At 37.7% G+C, this 17956-nt stretch overlaps 2 protein-coding genes and 1 long non-coding RNA gene across 3 annotated transcripts in view; 1 reads left to right on the top strand and 2 right to left on the bottom strand.

Moving 5' to 3' along the window:
* The first annotated feature begins 6988 nt into the window (after positions 1-6988).
* Positions 6989-7722, top strand: LOC103038288 (uncharacterized). Its single transcript, XM_007233478.3, has one exon. The coding sequence runs from the start codon at positions 7061-7063 to the stop codon at positions 7538-7540; it is 480 nt and encodes a 159-aa protein (XP_007233540.3). The 5' UTR covers positions 6989-7060; the 3' UTR covers positions 7541-7722.
* A 4322-nt stretch (positions 7723-12044) lies between these two features.
* pxmp2 (peroxisomal membrane protein 2) lies at positions 12045-17219 on the bottom strand. Its single transcript, XM_007233477.4, has 5 exons — positions 17012-17219; positions 15254-15376; positions 14187-14349; positions 13139-13258; positions 12045-13051 (listed from the first exon to the last, which is right to left on the bottom strand). The coding sequence occupies exons 1-5, from the start codon at positions 17119-17121 to the stop codon at positions 12983-12985; spliced, it is 585 nt and encodes a 194-aa protein (XP_007233539.2). The 5' UTR covers positions 17122-17219; the 3' UTR covers positions 12045-12982.
* Positions 12045-17956, bottom strand: part of LOC125786751 (uncharacterized) — a 112886-nt gene continuing 106974 nt past the window's right edge. Inside the window, exon 2 of the long non-coding RNA XR_007428804.1 lies at positions 12045-12296. This is a non-coding gene — a long non-coding RNA (uncharacterized LOC125786751). The remainder of the gene's footprint in view (positions 12297-17956) is intronic.

Below are 17956 nucleotides of genomic sequence, written 5' to 3'. Positions count from 1 at the left end.
ACTTTGAAGAATCTAAAATATAAAGCAAATATTAAAAAATATTAAAAGGCTGTTTTGTTTACTAAATAATTCCATATGTTTTAGATATATTAGTATCCATTGTTTCATTTGCTGTTTATGCTTAAAAACAAAAAAACAAACAGTAGTTGTATTATTTAAAATACAGAATTAAGTTTGTTTTTGTACATATCTCTAATATCTCTGGCTCCCTATTTACTCTTTAGGGTACTGTTGAGTATGTTGGCCAGATTGTTACAGTACAATTCAGGTAAACCCAATTCACTGATAAAACGGGTTTCAAATACTACAAAATTCAGGGAAAACCATCCAATTTAAGAGTTAGTGTTATTATTAACAGTATTACAGGGTTTATTCTAGCATGATCTTAAATAAAGTACCTTACATTAAATATCACTAAATACAAAAATTAAACACATTTAAAACTATTATATCTGCATGTGTGCATTACATATGTGTTTAGTATGTGTTTAGTTTATCATAAGACACGAGAACCAAAGAAAAGTGATTACAGTAAATTAAAACTAATTAACTTACAAGAACTGAAAGAAGTAAGTAGTGTTTAGTAAATACATAAAAACCAACACAAACACTGCTAATTAGATCACCATTAGTGGGACTATCTTTGTCTCTGCAAAGTTAGCATTAGCTATCTTCAACAGTAATGAGTTAAATTTCTAAACTCTTAACACTTGGTAGTTTTGTCCTCCCATCAAAGCACAGCATTTCCTCCATTCATTGGCGTACGAACCAGAGGGATGGGTGGAAAATATCAAAAATAGGTGGATTTGTACCCCCCAAAATGAAACCGCAGAAAAAGCAGAATTATCTCTGCTTTTATCAAGAACACGTAGATGCGCGCTCCCGAGAGAGGCGGTGCTCCAGAGAGGGGTGCTGAATTCGGCACAACAGCGGCTTTACACGCGAGGTCAGTGATGAGAGCAATGAATTGCAACAATACCAATATACTGTAATAAAAACGTATTCGGGGCTATGTCTTGTTCTGCTAACAGACTGGGAGGGTTTGGGTTATCTAGCGTTAATATTAACTGCTACCAAAAATCTCTATTAAACAGAAAGTTACATTATTTTAATAAAAAGACACCATCGTAAGAAGAGCTTTCAGTAGATTCAGTAAATTCGGACATTGCACGCATCATTTTTTTCAGTATGTAATGTGGAGTAACATGTTTAGGTTGTAAAGTCACCTTTAGCTGGATTGTAATAATTTGTTTTTTGTGATTAACTGTAATTCCACAAATGTTAGGTGCTCTTATCTGGGGGAACTCTTGCTTTTTTCCCTGGGGCGGTCCTGATGAGTGCCAGTTTCATCAGTATAACATTTTTGAGGGTCTTTGTCATGACTGCACTTTATGATACTAAAATCATAACATTTTTCTGTTTTTCGACTGAATGACCTTCATATATATATATATATATATATATATATATATATATATATATATATATATATATATATATATATATATATATATACAGTACATGCCAAAAGTTGAAAAAAAAAAAAAAAAAAAAAAAAAAAAAAAAATATATATATATATATATATATATATATATATATATATATATATATATATATATATATATATATATATATATATATTGTTGCCATAGTTAAAGGAAGTGAGCTTAGATTAAGGAGGGATTCTGTTTGTTCATAGGTTATTTTTTGGTAGGTCTGTTACTTGGCAGTTGAGGCAATGGACCATGAACATAGTGTTAGGCTGTGCTTCTGGATTCTTGTCGAGCCAGTATCAGATTGTGGTGGTTTTGGCTATTGTTGTTAGTTGAGTGAGTAGTAGATCCTGGCTGAGCCCTATGCATAACCCCAGCTGTTAGGTGCAGGATTTTTCCTGTATTATTTTACTATATATATATATATATATATATATATATATATATATATATATATATATATATATATATATATATAAACACACAATTAACTGGGCTGAGCCCTGGATCTTTGCATACCCAGCCAACGCCCTTGCTAATGAGGAAGTATGGAGCCGTTTCGATCACAGCCCCCTAAGAACTTTCTAGAACAACAGGCGCTCCCGTAGATCACTGAAAACACAGGTGGATCTCTGTGCCCATTAAAAACTCAGCGGTGCAGTCCTTCAGAGGTGCGTTTCTCTCGCTATCTGATCTGAAGAATTCTGATATTTATATTTACACATCTGATCGTTATCTTTTCAGAGGTGAGTTTCTCTCTAATTCTATAAACTTATTCATTATTTAATATGAAAGCATTACTGAGTTACACTGAATAAATTCCATACTGGATATTCTGATAAAACATGAATTAAACTATAAAAAGGTATAAAAAATGCTGACCTTATCTAATCGTCTTTGTATTAGAATCGTATACATCTAAATTATGTTTAACAGAAAACAAACAAAGGGTATTATGATCATACATATACTGTACATATTTAACTAGGACATATTACTGTCCAATGAGAAACAAGTATCTTTTTTGACTATTTTTGACAGTTTTCACTATTTTAGTTTACTACACTTTTTAGTTTACACTCTTTAAATTCTATTGATTTCCATTGTAAAGCTGCAGTATTGGAGATACTTCTTTTCCACTGGACAGTGACAATATTCATGTCATGATTGTGTTTAAGGATCATTCACATTAATTTAAAAGTTACTATCTTCATTTTATTCTGTACACCTGGATTAATATACAGTTCTGGAAATAAAAGACCAACTATGCAGTTTCTGATACAGTTTCTCTGATTTTGCTATTTATAGGTTTATGTTTGAGTAAAATAAACATTGATGTTTTATTCTATAAACTACAGACAATATTTTACCCAAATGGCTTAATAGCTTGTGATCATCCATCTTACTCTTGATTGTATTCAGGTTTATTTGTATGTATATGTTTATGAGTCCTTCCTGATTCTGAACTGGGAATCCCCCAAACCTCCAGAGCTGAATACTGTTTATATCCAGTAGTGTTTATTAATAAATTCATAATATACAGGCTAATTCAACACTATTTTGTATTGATGTTAATTTAAATATACTTTTATGCTGTAATGGGGATAGTGTTATTTCAGTGATATTCAGTCTTAATAATCCTCATTAATTCAGATGTACATATTTAACCAAGGTGTTTGTGGAGTTTCGCCATAAAGACAGGTGAATCGACCTGAGTTTAAGTTTAACCCAAAAGAGCCCAGGGCTAGTTCTGAATATTAAAAACAAAATTCTACATTAATTCAGTTAAATTGGTTGAACATCTCATACAGTATTTTTTATTGTAACAACGGATTATATGATTATATACGTTAAGGTTCAAATGCTGATGTAACATAAATTCAGGTCAGGGTCAGGTCAGGGTCAGGTCAGGGTCAAGGGTTTCCTCCCTGCTACTGGTACCATGTAACCCAGTACTACCTGCCGCATGAGGGGTGATAGCACGGCACCCCAGGGCATATGACTTCCTTATGGAAGCACCGGCCAGGGCGGAAGGGGTCGTCACGACCTACAACGGCCACGTGCTCGTGACCAAGGCGAGCCACCACACTGGAGGATCTCGGCTGTGGTCATGCTTGGAGAGGAGATGGGCACCACCAAGCTTTCTTTAGCCCACAGAAAAGACATGAGAAACACAAGACAAACCATGATACCGGATCGGTCGAGGCCCGGGTTAACAACGGCCACGCTCTCCATCCGTGGTACCCAGGATGGAAGTGTCAAGTATGCCACTGGGTCCAAGTCCAAGACCAAGACCAAGACGGCTCTCAAAATGACAAATGAAAAAGTCACCATTGGTACATGGAATGTCCGTACCCTGCATGCCTGTGGGAAGCTGAAGGAGCTTGAGCAGGCTCTGTCACACTACCGCTGGGACATTATTGGCTTGTGTGAGGTGCGATGGACAGGCTTTGGAGAGATAACAACAGAAGAAGGGCATAAAATGTGGTACAGTGGGGACGAGAGGAATCATAAACATGGAGTCGCCTTCATGGTTCGAAAGGAACTTCTGGGTTGCATTATTAACTGCACACCCATATCCAGCAGGATCATTTCAATGAGAGTGTCAGCCAAACCCAAGAGCATCACAATCATCGAGGCCTACACACCCACTCTCGACCACAGTGACGAAGAGGTTGAAGAGTTCAATGAACAGTTAGAACAGATAATCCAGAAGAGTCCAAAGAAAGACATCCTCATCGTGCAAGGAGATTGGAATGCGAAAGTCGGTCCTGACTCTTATAAACAGTGGGCTGGAACAGTTGGAAGGTTCAGCACAGGAGAAACAAATGATCGGGGACTTAGATTGCTAGAATTTGCATATAGATACAACCTCACACTGGCTAACACACTCTTCCCACACAAGTTATCCAGGAGGACGACCTGGCATGCTCCAAATGGCCTTGTCCATAACCAGATTGACTTCATCCTTACACCCTGCCAGTTCAAATCCAGCATTAACAAAGCACGAACTCGGACATACCCTGGAGCAGATATTGGCAGTGACCATGACTTAGTTCTATTGGTCATGAAGTTGAAGCTCAGAAGGAAACGTCCAGTTGCAAGCCCAAGGATTAGGTTTGACCTAGAGAAGCTGCAGGATCCAAAAGTAGCCTCAGCTTTTGAAGCTCAGCTGGGAGGAAGATTTGCAGTACTGAATGTGCTGGACAGCAACATCAATGAGCTGGCTGGAGGTTTTAGGGATGCTATTCTGGAAACAGCAGAAGAGGTACTGGGCAGAGACAGGAAGAAGAAATGCCCCTGGGTCTCCAATGCTATCCGAGACCTCTGTGACAAGCGTAAAGCTCTTAAAGGGGCCAGACACATGACCCCGGAGGCAGCAGAACAGTACAGATGTGCCAACAAGATGGTCCGATCGAAGATGAAAGAAGCAAAAGAGCAATGGATCTCCCAACAGTGCGAGAAGATCGAGAAAGGAATGAAGGAAGGTAACAGCAAAGAAGCCTACAGCACACTTAAGACTCTATCCAAGAAAAAGCAGAACCAACTGACTGTCATCGAAGACAAGGATGGGGAGCTGCTCACAGAGAAAGCAGCAGTTATGGAGAGGTGGACTGAGTACTTCCCAATCAAGCCTAACAACACCCTGCTAAAGAAGGAACAAGATAAAAGAGAAGTTGCACGCTTACCAGTGCTGAAAGAGGAGGTGAGGCACGCAGTAAAAAGGCTGAAAACAGGAAAGTCACCAGGGCCAGACAATATCCCAGCTGAACTTCTGAAGAATGGTGGTGAGGATACTATCAGTATCCTTACTTCGATGTGTCAGAAGATCCGTCATCATTCCACTGCCAAAGAAAGGCAACCCTCGTCATTGCCAGAACCACCGCACCATAAGCCTCATAAGCCATCCAAGCAAAGTTATGCTTAGAGTCATCCTGGATAGACTTACGAGCCAGGCGGAAGAGATCCTGGCCGAAGAACAAGCTGGCTTTCGCAAGGGGCGCAGTACAGTGGAACAGGTCTTCAACTGCAGAGTACTGATTGAAAAACACATTGCACATCAGAAAGAGCTTTATCACAACTTCATAGACTTCAAGAAGGCATTTGATAGAGTCTGGCACGAAGGCCTCTGGCAAGTCCTTCACGACTTCTCCATTGAGGAGGGGGTAATCCAGATGATCCAGACACTCTACCACAATGCAAGCAGTGCTGTACTTCTCAACAGCCAAGTCGGAGAATTCTTTAGGACAACAGTAGGTGTCAGACACGGTTGCTTACTGTCCCCAGTGCTCTTCAATCTTTACCTGGAGAATATCATGAGAGAGGCACTTGAAGGGCATCAGACATCCATTTCCATTGGTGGTAGACCTGTGTGCAACCTCCGCTTTGCAGACGATATTGACTTAATGGGAGGCAGCAACCAAGAACTCCAGTCGCTGACAGACAAACTGGCTGGCAGAGCAGGAGCATATGGCATGGAGGTGAGCACAGACAAGAGCAAAGTAATGGTGAATAGCATCAACAATATATGCCGTGCCAACATTACAATGAATGGCCAACAGCTAGATGAAGTAGATACATTCAAGTACCTGGGTTCCATACTAAGCCAAGATGGCAGATGCACAGCAGAGATAAAGATCAGGATCGCAATCACCACATCAGCCATGGCAGGCCTGAGAAAAACATGGCAGAGTAAAGAACTCAATTTTAAGCTCTTCAAGTCCCTGGTCCTGTCAATCTTCCTGTATGGATGCGAAAGCTGGACTTTGACAACCGAGATGGAGAAACGCATACAAGCATTTGAAATGAAGTGCTACCGCAGGCTCTTTGGTATCTCTTGGATGGAACATAAGACCAACGAGTATGTCAGAGGTCTTGTTGCCACATTAGCTGGACCCCAAGAACCACTGCTGGCAACGGTAAAACGACAGAAGCTTCAGTGGTTTGGGCACAGAAGCAGACATGACTCCTTATCGAAAACAATCCTTCAAGGAACAGTCGAAGGAGGTAGGTGACGAGGCCGACCACGGAAGTGCTGGATGGACGATGTCAAGGCTTGGACTGGTCTGGACATGAACAGGCTCCTGTGTGAAGTCAAGGACAGGCAGCAGTGGAAAAGGACAACTGTGTCAGCATCTCTCATGCCTCCCTACGACTGCAGAGTGCGGTTATGGGACTGAACTGACTGATATGTTAAGGTTCAAATGCTGATGTAACATAAATTACAACCCAACAACAATTTCATAACTTCAGTTGCATTTTTTTATTCTGGAAATAATGTCAGAATGAAACCTTTAATTAACGAATTTGAATTTGTTAAATTGTTGGGAAAAGGCTGTAAAAGCTAAAAATCAAGTTAATTTAACACTAGTTTAACACTTGTAAAGGTTGAACACTAAGAGTTATTTCAACACTGAATTAATTAAAACTACTTCAACACTGAGTTCATTTAACACTAATTAAACACTGTAAGAGTTTATTAAATAAGTTAAAGCATTGAATTGTTAATTAGTTCTCTGTATAATAACGTGTTGTATTTCTTCCTCCAGGTCAGTAGGTGGCAGTAATGGAGCTGACGGTGACGCTGGTTAGTGGAGATGGGCGGGCGGTGCGGGTGAGCACCGGGGCGACGGTGGGGGAGCTGAGGCGAGCGGTGGCTCAGAGCTTCGACGAGCCGGTCGAGCGAGTTCGGCTCTCCATTGCCAACGCCAATGACCTCCGACCTACGACCCTGGACAACGACTCCGCCCCCCTGAGCAGCTTCGGCCTGAGCCACGGCTCCGCCCTCATGCTGCTGCTCCGCTCGCCGGCGTTGACCCAGGTGATCGTGAAGAACGAGAAGGGTCAGAATAAGACGTACGACGTGGGCGAGGAGGAGACGGTGGCTCAGCTGCAGAGAAAGATCTACAACAAGGAGAGAGTTCCTGAGGACCAGCAGCGTCTCATCCACAACGGCCGACAGATGGAGGCGGGGATGAAGCTGAAGGACTACAACGTCACCAACGGAAGCATCATTTACCTGACCCTCCGTCTACGGGGAGGCTAGAGTAACACACCTCCACCTGAAGCAGCACAGAACCACGCCCTGTTTCAAACAACACCTTTTCATTTAAAGTTTTATTAATTTATTTATTTTTACATTATAAATTAATACTGAATTAATACGGATATATAAATTAAATTGGCGTGGCGAATTTAATATATACATTGAATGGGGTTGGGTTGAATATGTGGCTACATACTATATATTTGTGCCGAAATTCCTGGGTTCTGAGTGGTCAAGCGGGCAAAGCGCTGCCACTATGTTCAGAAGATCACCGGTTTGAATCCCGATCTTGCAGCTTGCCATCAGCTACAGAAGCCCTGAGAGAGCACAATTATCCTTGCTCTCTCTGGGTGGGTAAATAGTGCTCTTCCCCTCATCACTCCTAGGGTGATGTGGATCAGCACAAGGCTGCATCTGTGAGCTGATGTATCAGAACTGCTTTCCTCCGAGCGTTAGCGATGTGATGCTACTCAGCAGCAGTTCAAAAAGAGGCGGAGTCTCACTTCACATGTATCAGAGGAGGCGTGTGTTAGTCTTCACCCTCCTGGTGTTGGAGCATCACTAGTGATAGGGGGAGTCCTAATAAGTGGATTGGGTAATTGATCGTGTAAATTGTGGAGAAAATGGAAAAATCTATATAAATAAATTAAATGGGCATGGCTAATTTGCTGTGGGTTAAATATTTGGCTACATATAAATTTGTGATGAAATTCAAAATTGAGTATTTTTGGTTAGGGAAATGTGAAGAAAATTTGTATTGATCATGTTAAAACCTTTTATGTCCCAAACTGACATTTTTTTAAATCAGTAAAGTATGTTTTAGGATTAATTTTCAATGTATAAATGAGAGGTGTTTTATGTTATATACTTTATATAATAAATTACCGTATTTTTCGGACTATAAGGCGCACCGTATTATAAGACGCACTATCAAAGAACGCCTATTTTCTGCTATTTTTCCATACATAGGGCGCATCGCATTATAAGGCGCGTTAAGTGACACTACAAAGGGTGCCTATATCAAAGTGAACAGGGGTGGCGCCATGTTTCCCTTCCCCCACCGGGGGTGGTCGCTTGCCGGTGGAGCGTCTCAGTATACAAATCTAGCTATTTCAAAGTCAAACGAGTGCTGGATATTAATCTACACAGATTCCTCTCCTGAAAACTGTTTATTTGGGTGAGTAACGTGCTTCAGTTTATTTACAGTAAGCTTAGATTTCCAGATGTCCACTAAGGCTTGCTGCACCAGCGTTAGCATAGCTATCCGCTAGCACGCTAGCTAGTCACCTAAACTAGTAAAGTTAACCCAAACTTAAACGACAGCGTTACACTGAGTAATCCTGCGTGTTCTGGTAAGACAGTGAGATATTAGCTAGCGATTCGTCCCCCGTAGCTTGTTTTAACACGGTAAACAAGCAGATTACAGGCTGATAAAACTCACCTCTGAGAGAGTTAGCGCTTAGCATCTAGCTAATGCTAGCCAGGCAAAGCAGCACAGACTTACAGGCCGATAACTCACCTCTGAACGGTGAATGCTTAGCGATTAGCATCTAACTCTAATAATACTGCTCCAGCAGTATTAAAAGTGCTAAATTTAGAAAATACTGATCTCTGAACAGTGAAAAAGCTAGCTAGCTAAGCGGTTAGCATCTAGCTAATGCTATTGCTGCTCCAGCCTCGGAGCGGCACGGCTCTGCACGGAGTGTGTGTTTACTGCTCCTTACACCTGACGGGTAAAATTTAGATAATACTGATCTCTGAACAGTGAATAAGCTAGCTAATGCTATTTGCTGCTCCAGCCTCGGAGCTGCACGGCTCTGGACTCTGTATAGCACTGAAACTCTGTATAACGCTGCACGGAGTGTGTGTTTACTGCTCCTTACAACCTGACGAGTAAAATTTAGATAATACTGATCTCAGTGAATAAGCTAGCTAGCTTAGCGGTTAGCATCTAGCTAATGCTATTGCTGCTCAGCCTCGGAGCTGCACGGCTCTGGACTCTGTATAGCACTGAAACTCTCTATAACGCTGCACGGAGTGTGTGTTTACTGCTCCTTACAACCTGACGAGTAAAATCCATACAAAAGGCGCACCGTATTATAAGACGCACTGTCAATTTTTGTGAAAATTAAAAGTTTTTAAGTGCGCCTTATAGTCCGAAAAATACGGTATATAAAAATTTAATTTTGTGACATTTTTTATTACCTTTTGCACCCCATCATATTCAAACATCCCAATAAACGCTAGAGGGCGCTGCTCAACTACTCATTTATACACTACCAGTCACAAGATTTTTATCTACATAGTAAATGAATAGTGAAATGATCTATCAGATTATGAAGGAACACGTAAAGAATCATGTAGTAACTTAAAAACAGTGTTAAACAAACAAAAATACTCTGTGAAGAAGCATTTAGGTGCTCTTATCTGGGGGAACTCTTGCTCTTTCTTTCCTGGGATGGTCCTGATGAGAGCCAGTTTCATCATTATAATGTTTTTGAAGGTTTTTGCCATGACAGCACTTGAGGATATTTAAAAAAATCATAAAATTCTCCTTTTTCGACTGAATGACCTTTTCTTGAAAGATTTTTTTCTTTCAGTTCTATTCAATTAGTTGAATAGTTCTTGCCGTAATATGGATTAGAACATTACTCAAATAGAACCTGTCAGTTTTTGAATGTGTTTTTATTATACCATTATCCCATAATGCAGCGCAAATGAGCTATAACACTATAAAGGTCCAAAAATAACTGTGATAATATTGTTTATCACAGTTTAACACAGTTTTATGTCAAATATATAATAATTAATAGTGTCAATTGATTATAAAACATTAACTACATTAATCACAATAGAACTGTGATTAATCACACAATCCTATTGTGACTAATTGTCTTCCTTAGGACTAAGATTTTGCTAATGGGGATTAAATACATTAAATAAAAGAATCAGTGTTAGAAACCATTTTGGTGACAGTCTCAAAAAATAACTGTATTAAATCACAACAATATTCTGTGACTAATTTATGGTGAAATCGTGATTATTATTATTTATTATATTATTTTAATGCTGTATTTAACTGTATTTTTGGGAATGAGACAGTAATAATGGTGTAATGTGGTTTTAAATATAGAATACTAGATGCTTTTTTACTGTATTATAATATCTCAGGCTAGTTTTGATGCTTTTTTGAGTTACTGGGTTTAACTGAGAGTTTTAAAGGAGAAAATAAATGCTAGTGTAGCTCCATATTCCACACTCCAACAGATGGAGAAGATGAAACGGACCATTAGCTGTATGTATTGTGTGTGTGAGAGAGAGAGTATAAACTTTAGCATAAAGTTAAATCACTTAATAAAACTGCTAATATGTCACCAGGCTCTGTAATGATTATTTTGCATTCAAAAATGTATTTGTTAAAACATCCAGGTTAAATGCATGCTTAAACGCATGAATTTTTACAACCCTAATAATAATAAAAATTAATAATAATGCAATGACACCCTTTAAAATAAGCAATGAACTGTAGATTATTAAGAAAATGTTAACTATTTATATATTCTATGCTAAAAAATAAGTATTTTAAAATATCCTAAATAAATAAAAATAAAATAAATGTTAATTGGCTCATAAGTCAAAATCACAATTATCGTGAAAGGTCTACTTGCAGTTTTTAGTGTGTAGTAAACAATAGCAATGCAGTGAATATTAATCAGGTAGGTTTAATGTTATGGCTGATTTGTGCATGGTAAAAATACAGCATTAAATAAAGCAGTAAAACTATTTTTTTGAAATTGACAAACAAAACACTCAAACAGCGTTTTTTTTATTCAACATAATTTAATTAGTCAAATAAATTACTATTAATTTGTATTAAAATATTTGTACAGTCTGGCACTTGTAGTGAGCTGTCTGCAAACATGCTGTACATCATAAAGCTGTACAAGACTTGGCAACATGAGCTGAGGGTGGGGAATGAACTGCGGCGCAGAGCATTAGCTTTAGCCTTAGCATTAGCATTAGCTAAAACGATACACTCTCAGTAAAACAGTCAGTTTGACTTTACTGAATCACAGTAATCTAGTAGCAATCTGCTACAGATCCCCATATAAAATCTATAGACAGATCAATTAATAGATTAATAGAATCTATTAGAGGGCTACATTCACACAGCAGGTAAAAGTGGCACCTAATCTCATCTTTATTTTAGGCTGTTTATGATGTATTTTTATCATTTTGTACAGTCTGAAAAGATAATGCTAATTCTAAACTGATGCTAATGCACTAAAGAGCAGAGCTTCACGTGAAGTTTCGCTTTTATTTTCTCCAGCATCACAGCAGCTATTAAACTCCAAATTCTAGTAGCGGCACCTGGAATTATGACCAAAAATGTGTTCCAGCTTCTAAATCACTGTAAAAAGTGACTTTTGTTTGTTTTGTATCCCTGGGTTTCCTTTAAATTTATTTTTTAAGCTTTTTATTTTAATTTGACTCTGCAGCAGCGCCCTCTTCTGGCCACATTAATGCATTTTATTAGAAACCCTGAACAATCAATTTCCCTTCTATATGCACATCCTTTTATCCTTTTCTTTGATATAAAGGTTGCATGAATTCTGATCTAGTTGTTCAGACAGAATCACACTGCTGCTGTATTTTAATATCACATATAAAAATATATCAGCTCTGGAAAAAAATAATATATAATAAGAGACACCTTAAAAATTATGGGTTTCTTTAATTTTACCAAATTGAAAACCTCTGGAATATAATCAAGAGGAAGATGGATGATCACAAACCATCAAACCAAGATTAACTGCTTGAATTTTTGCACCAGGAGTAAAGGCATCCAAAAGTTATCCAAAAGCAGTGTGTAAGACTGGTGGAGGAAAACATGATGCCAAAATGCATGAAAAAAAACAGATTAAAAACCAGGGTTATTTCACCAAATGTTGATTATTTCTGAACTCTTATAACTTTATGAATATGAACTTTTTTCTTTGCATTATTTGAGGTCTGAGTTTTTTTGTGATTTCAGCCATTTCTCATTTTCTGCAAATAAATAAAAGCTCTAAATTACAATATTTTTATTTGGAGAAATATTGTCTGTAGTTTACAGAATAAAAGAACATCGTTCATTCTTTTGTCTCTTTTTCCCCAGAGCTCTATATGATGTAAAAGATTGGATTTGGACTTTTTTGGGAGTTTTAGCTGCTGTGTGAACACATTATTTTATTTTTCAAAGGCACAATCTGGTTTTATTAGTACTGACCTGTGCTTTCTATAAACCTCAGATTAGATCCCTGACTCTAGGGGTTAGTTTCCCAGACTAGGATTAAGCTTAATCTTAGACTCAATATTCCTTTTAATGAATAATCTCCATTCAAAATGCTGTTTAGTCCAAGACTGGGCTTAATCCCTGTTTGGGAAACCGTCCTTATATGGTCATTTCCTGACGGATGCGAGGTAGGCGTACCAGAACAAGGCTATCATGTTGGCGAACAGAACTCGAAACTGCAAAAAGAGAAACACAAAAAGAGTTTTAGGTAGAATTACAGCTATTTTTACACTTATTCCACCATTAGTGCTAGTCCTGCTCACCTGTACAGGAACAAAGTTGATGTTGACGAACTGAAACGGCGTCCAGACCTTCCAGTTCATCTTCAGTGCAGGCCAGTATCTGCTTTTCACTTTGTCCTGGAGTTCAGCCGTGCTCTTCCCCTGCAGGGTTTAGAGATTATTTTATAATTTTGAAAATACAGATACAGTAAAACTCATATTCTATAGATCAGGGTTCATACGCCTTTTACAAGGTACAATTTAAGCACTTTTCAAGCACTTTTAAGGCTCACGTTTTTCCAGCACCTTTCAGCTGTTGTAAATGAATGATAACTGTGATATCTCAAAACTGCGATTCAGCTCTCAATATATCGCAAAACTATTCTCCACACTGCACAGTGACTACAGTACTGAGAAAAAAATACTTCTAAGTAAGTAAATAGCAGGAACTTTGGATTTATTGGTGTCAGTTTCACACAATTTAAATATGTGTGAAATGTTCTTCACCGCATGTTAACCTATTCATTTGACTGAGCAGTTACTGTAATATGTCAAATTTGGGGGTGAGTTAAGAGCATTCATACATACATATACTCAAAATGATTGATTTTTGTCCCACTGCAAAAGATGGTATTATGTTTATGTAAACACAACCAGAATGGTGTTTGGTAATAGAAGAAGGAGGATCAGCTTTCCATATGTTTGAATGAGGAGAGACTAAAATACTCAAATAAAACAGAAGGTTTAATTTAATTATTAACAACATATTACGTACACTGCACTGCACAATCTACTGCACTGCTCTATTTACAGATAGATTCTTACCTTTAGTCTTAAGTTTTTTATGCCCTTATATCTATCTATCTATCTATCTATCTATCTATCTATCTATCTATCTATCTATCTATCTATCTATCTATCTATCTATCTATCTATCTATCTATCTATCTATCTATCTAGTACTGATAAAATCTCATTAAAAGCTCAGTGCAGTGTTTGGCTCGGTAATGAAATAAAACCTAAGCAAATGTTAAATAAACTGCAGTAATTACTGAATATTAAAGAGTTCTGCACACAGTGAGGCATGTACCTCCAGAGCGTTCATGACGGTGAAGAAGAGCATAAGGAAGGCCGGGGCGAAGACCAGGCGCTCCAGCAGCAGACGCTTCAGCATGCAGTACGGCTCCGCCGCCGGGAACAGCGCCTCCAGCAGGTGGTAGAAGTAATGACTGATCGGGCCGGTGACGACCAGACTGAACACACAACACAACAGGAGAGATACTTATCAGGCCGGAGCAGAGAGAACAGGATACATCACAAAATAAACACATTTAATACTAAAACACTACGAAGCAGTACAGTTTACATTTTAACGTTTACAGTGTGTATATATTTGTGATACTTTTTTGAATAAATTAATGCCACTCCGCTGAAGTACAACTTTTCTCCAGCAATAAAGCTGGAGCAGTATTAGCATTAGCTGCTAACTGCAGTGCTAAATCTTTCGGCATTCAGAGGGGAGTATATGTATCGGACTGTAGTCTACATGTTTGTAATGTTAAAACAAGCTTTTGTTACTTAGGTGAGACCTGCTGAATTAGAAGGCAAACATGGCAACTTACTAGTAGTACAACTTACATGGTTCCTTACTAGTGCCACTGAAAATGCGCCTTGAAAATAGACTAGAAAATAGACTTTCATTAATTGGGTACCTTATAATACGGTGCACCTTATAGGCCATAAAATACGGTAATTTAAAACATATTTCTGATTTTTAAAAATTAATTTATTAGCGAAAAACGTTAAAAAGAGTGGATCAGACACTGCAGCAGTGCTGCGGGAGTTTTTAAACACTGTGTTCCCTGGGCTGCGGGGCAGAATTCCAACATGATAACAACCTCAAACATTCCTCCAAGAGGATAACTGCCTTGCTATAGAAGTTGTGGGTAAAGGTAATGAACGGGCATCCTCAAAAGATTTTGGAGTGTACTCAAAAAATGTTGCAGCAGTTTAGACATTAATGGCTGTGTTTCGAGTTATTTTGAGTGAACAGTAAATTTAGGGTTATGCTGTAGCTGTACACTGACTAATTTACACTGTATCAAAGTTTACTTTCTTTAGTGTTTTCTCATGAAAATATATCAATAAGTATCATACCCATAAACCGCAAAGCGTACGGGTCCGTGGATGTCCACCTCCTTGGCTGGACGACCTTCTTTACGGTTTTTCTTGGATTCTAAAGCTTGAGAGAGGAGGTTCCCGAGCGCCGACAGAATCCCACTGCAAATACAACAATACAGAAAATATATGTCATTATTCATTAATGAAAAAAATCATTATTCATTCATTTAGTTCTTCACACACAGAAAGACACAACATGACTCCCTAAAAATGTCCTGCTTTGCCACCAAAGGGTTAAAAGTTTCAGGGCCTGTTTACTCGAAATGGGGCGAGACTGCTAACAAGGGGCTGATTGGGTCCCGTCCAGCTTAAAATAGCAGAACCGGAGTACAAAGGTGTGTTTTGGGGGCAAAACAGGGCAGAAAAGTTAACTAATGCTCAGCTCAAATCTGCACTCAGACAAATGTACTGTTATTTTTAGGGTATTCTAAGTTATATTTGGAACAATGACTAAGGTGTCCTTAGGTTTGAAGTAGTTTACTAAAAGAATAATATAGAAATGATATGATATGATGTATCATTTAAAATAAAGTATATAGCTCAGGTTCAACTTTATTGTTTAAAAATATTGACATTTTCCCAAAGTTGTACTTGACAATTCTGATGCTTTTTTGAAAGAAAAAAAAACAAAAAAAACAAAACAGATTTTTTGATTTGCAAAGCATGCTAATTTCCGTTTTTTCCCCATTACACATAGCAACAGCTTAACAACACCATAGGAACCATCACGGATGTCATCGCATCATCTTAGCAACCACCTAGAAGCCACTTAACAACACCATAGCATCCAACATGGCAACCACAGCATTAGGGCAGGTAACTGCAACCACCTAACAACACCATAGCAACCTTTACGGATAACATTGCAACGTCGTAGCAACCACCTAGCAGCCATTTTGCAACACCATAGCAACCATCACTGATACCATCGCAACATCTTAGCAACCACCTGGCAACACCTTAGCAACAACTCAGCAACACCATAGGAACCACCACAGATACCCCACAGATACCATTGAAACTACCTAGCGACAACTAGCAACTATTTTTTTAAACACTCTTGCTTATCTTTTTTTTTTCAAAATAATTATTTTATTTATTTTGTTTAATTTAAAATTAAAACTTTGCTTAGCATCTTGCAACAACGTCTTTTAAAAAAATGTGACATTTTTCTTCTTTTTTTTAACATGCATGCATCAACTTGCATGATTCACGGTTTGCAAAAACAAAAACAAAAAAAGCTAATGCAAAGTGTTAATTCAGTTTTTTTATTAAAATGATTTTATAACTTAAAAAAAGCAGTAAAACTGCATTTTTTGAGTATTTATTTATTCTTTTTTTGCATAGGATATATAAATTATATAAAGTTAAAATTAATTGTTATTAAAGTACACAACATTATTAGGTATGTTATAAACAAATAATAATATTTAAACAGTTTAAACAAAGTTCAAGTTGACTACTTTTTGTAACTCTCCGTTCCACCTTAAATATTGCAGCAGTCGCGTTCGGGCGGCACCATTTAAGGTGGAACGGAGAGTTACAAAAAGTAGCTACTTTCTTTTGTTTTGTAGGAGTTTTTTTTTGTTTTTACTTTAATAAGGATTAAACAGACAGCCTTAAATGTATTTAATAAACATAATCCATGTATTAATCGAGTTATTTCGCTGATTAATAGTTTATTAATGTTTATAAACAGCAGTAAAAGCTAGTTTAAGTGAGTTAGGGACTGACCTTGTGACGGATTTGGTGATTATGGGGTATCTCTTTAGTAAGATCAGGTACTGCTGCAGTAACCGGGCGGGGAAGGCCGGGTCCCGGGCGGACACGCTTCTGACGGGCATCGTGATCTCCCGGTTACCGGCGGAGCTGCTGCAGGTAAACCGGGATCCAGCGGTGAGGGAGCAGCGTGCTGCCAGCGGGGTGTGGTGACCGAGAGCGGCGCGTCCCAACACCTTACTCATACACTCGAAGACTCGCTCCCTACACCCTACACCCTCGGTTTGGAGAAACTTAGGTTAGGTTAGGTAAGAAGTGAAGAAAAAAATATATATATGTAGATATATATGTAGAATTGTTTGCCAATAAATAAATGAAAAAATGTTAATCTTGTCTCCTGAAGATTTACCTTATTTTTCTTAAAACTTTGACTTAATTTCAAAGTTATTGAATTTTTTTGTTATTTAGTGAAATAACTATCCCCAAAAAAATCATATTTTTTTATTCTGGCTTGAAATTATTTTTGAATTTTCTACCATATAAATAATATATTATTTTTTTATTCTGAAATTATTTCTTCTTATTATTTAATAGTGGCGTATTGTCTCTGATCATTAAACAAAGACATTTGGCAAAAAAAGTGTACAAATTAGATTTTTGACTTCTCACAACATTATTTCTTATTTCTCATTCTTAAATATTATTTTATGTTCAACTTTATCTTGTTTTCCTGTATTAATAACCTTTTTTAATTGTAGATTTAAATTTGGCTTTAAACAACGAATTAAACAATTTCCTAAAAACTAACATTGAATAATGACGTTTGATTTTCTCAGCATTTTTATTACCTGGAATTGCTTTTTTTCTTGAATCAATTAATAATTTTCATATATTTTTTTAATAACATTTAGTTACATCTGCAGATTGAAAATAAATAAATAAATACAAATAATATATATA

This window comes from Astyanax mexicanus, chromosome 22 (genome assembly GCF_023375975.1).
Source record: "Astyanax mexicanus isolate ESR-SI-001 chromosome 22, AstMex3_surface, whole genome shotgun sequence".
Classification (NCBI taxonomy): Eukaryota; Metazoa; Chordata; class Actinopteri; order Characiformes; family Acestrorhamphidae; genus Astyanax; species Astyanax mexicanus.
The sequence above is the reverse complement of the archived record's forward strand: the minus strand, read 5'-3'. Positions and strand labels throughout refer to the sequence as shown.

Coding starts and splice junctions, on each gene's coding strand:
- LOC103038288 (XM_007233478.3), top strand. CDS start 7,061: ATGGAGCTGACGGTGACGCTGGTTAGTGGAGATGGGCGGGCGGTGCGG.
- pxmp2 (XM_007233477.4), bottom strand. CDS start 17,121: ATGCCCGTCAGAAGCGTGTCCGCCCGGGACCCGGCCTTCCCCGCCCGG. Junction 14,350..15,253: donor GTACGCTTTGCGGTTTATGG/GTATGATACTTA, acceptor TTGTGTGTTCAG/TCTGGTCGTCACCGGCCCGA. Junction 13,052..13,138: donor TCAACTTTGTTCCTGTACAG/GTGAGCAGGACT, acceptor CTCTTTTTGCAG/TTTCGAGTTCTGTTCGCCAA.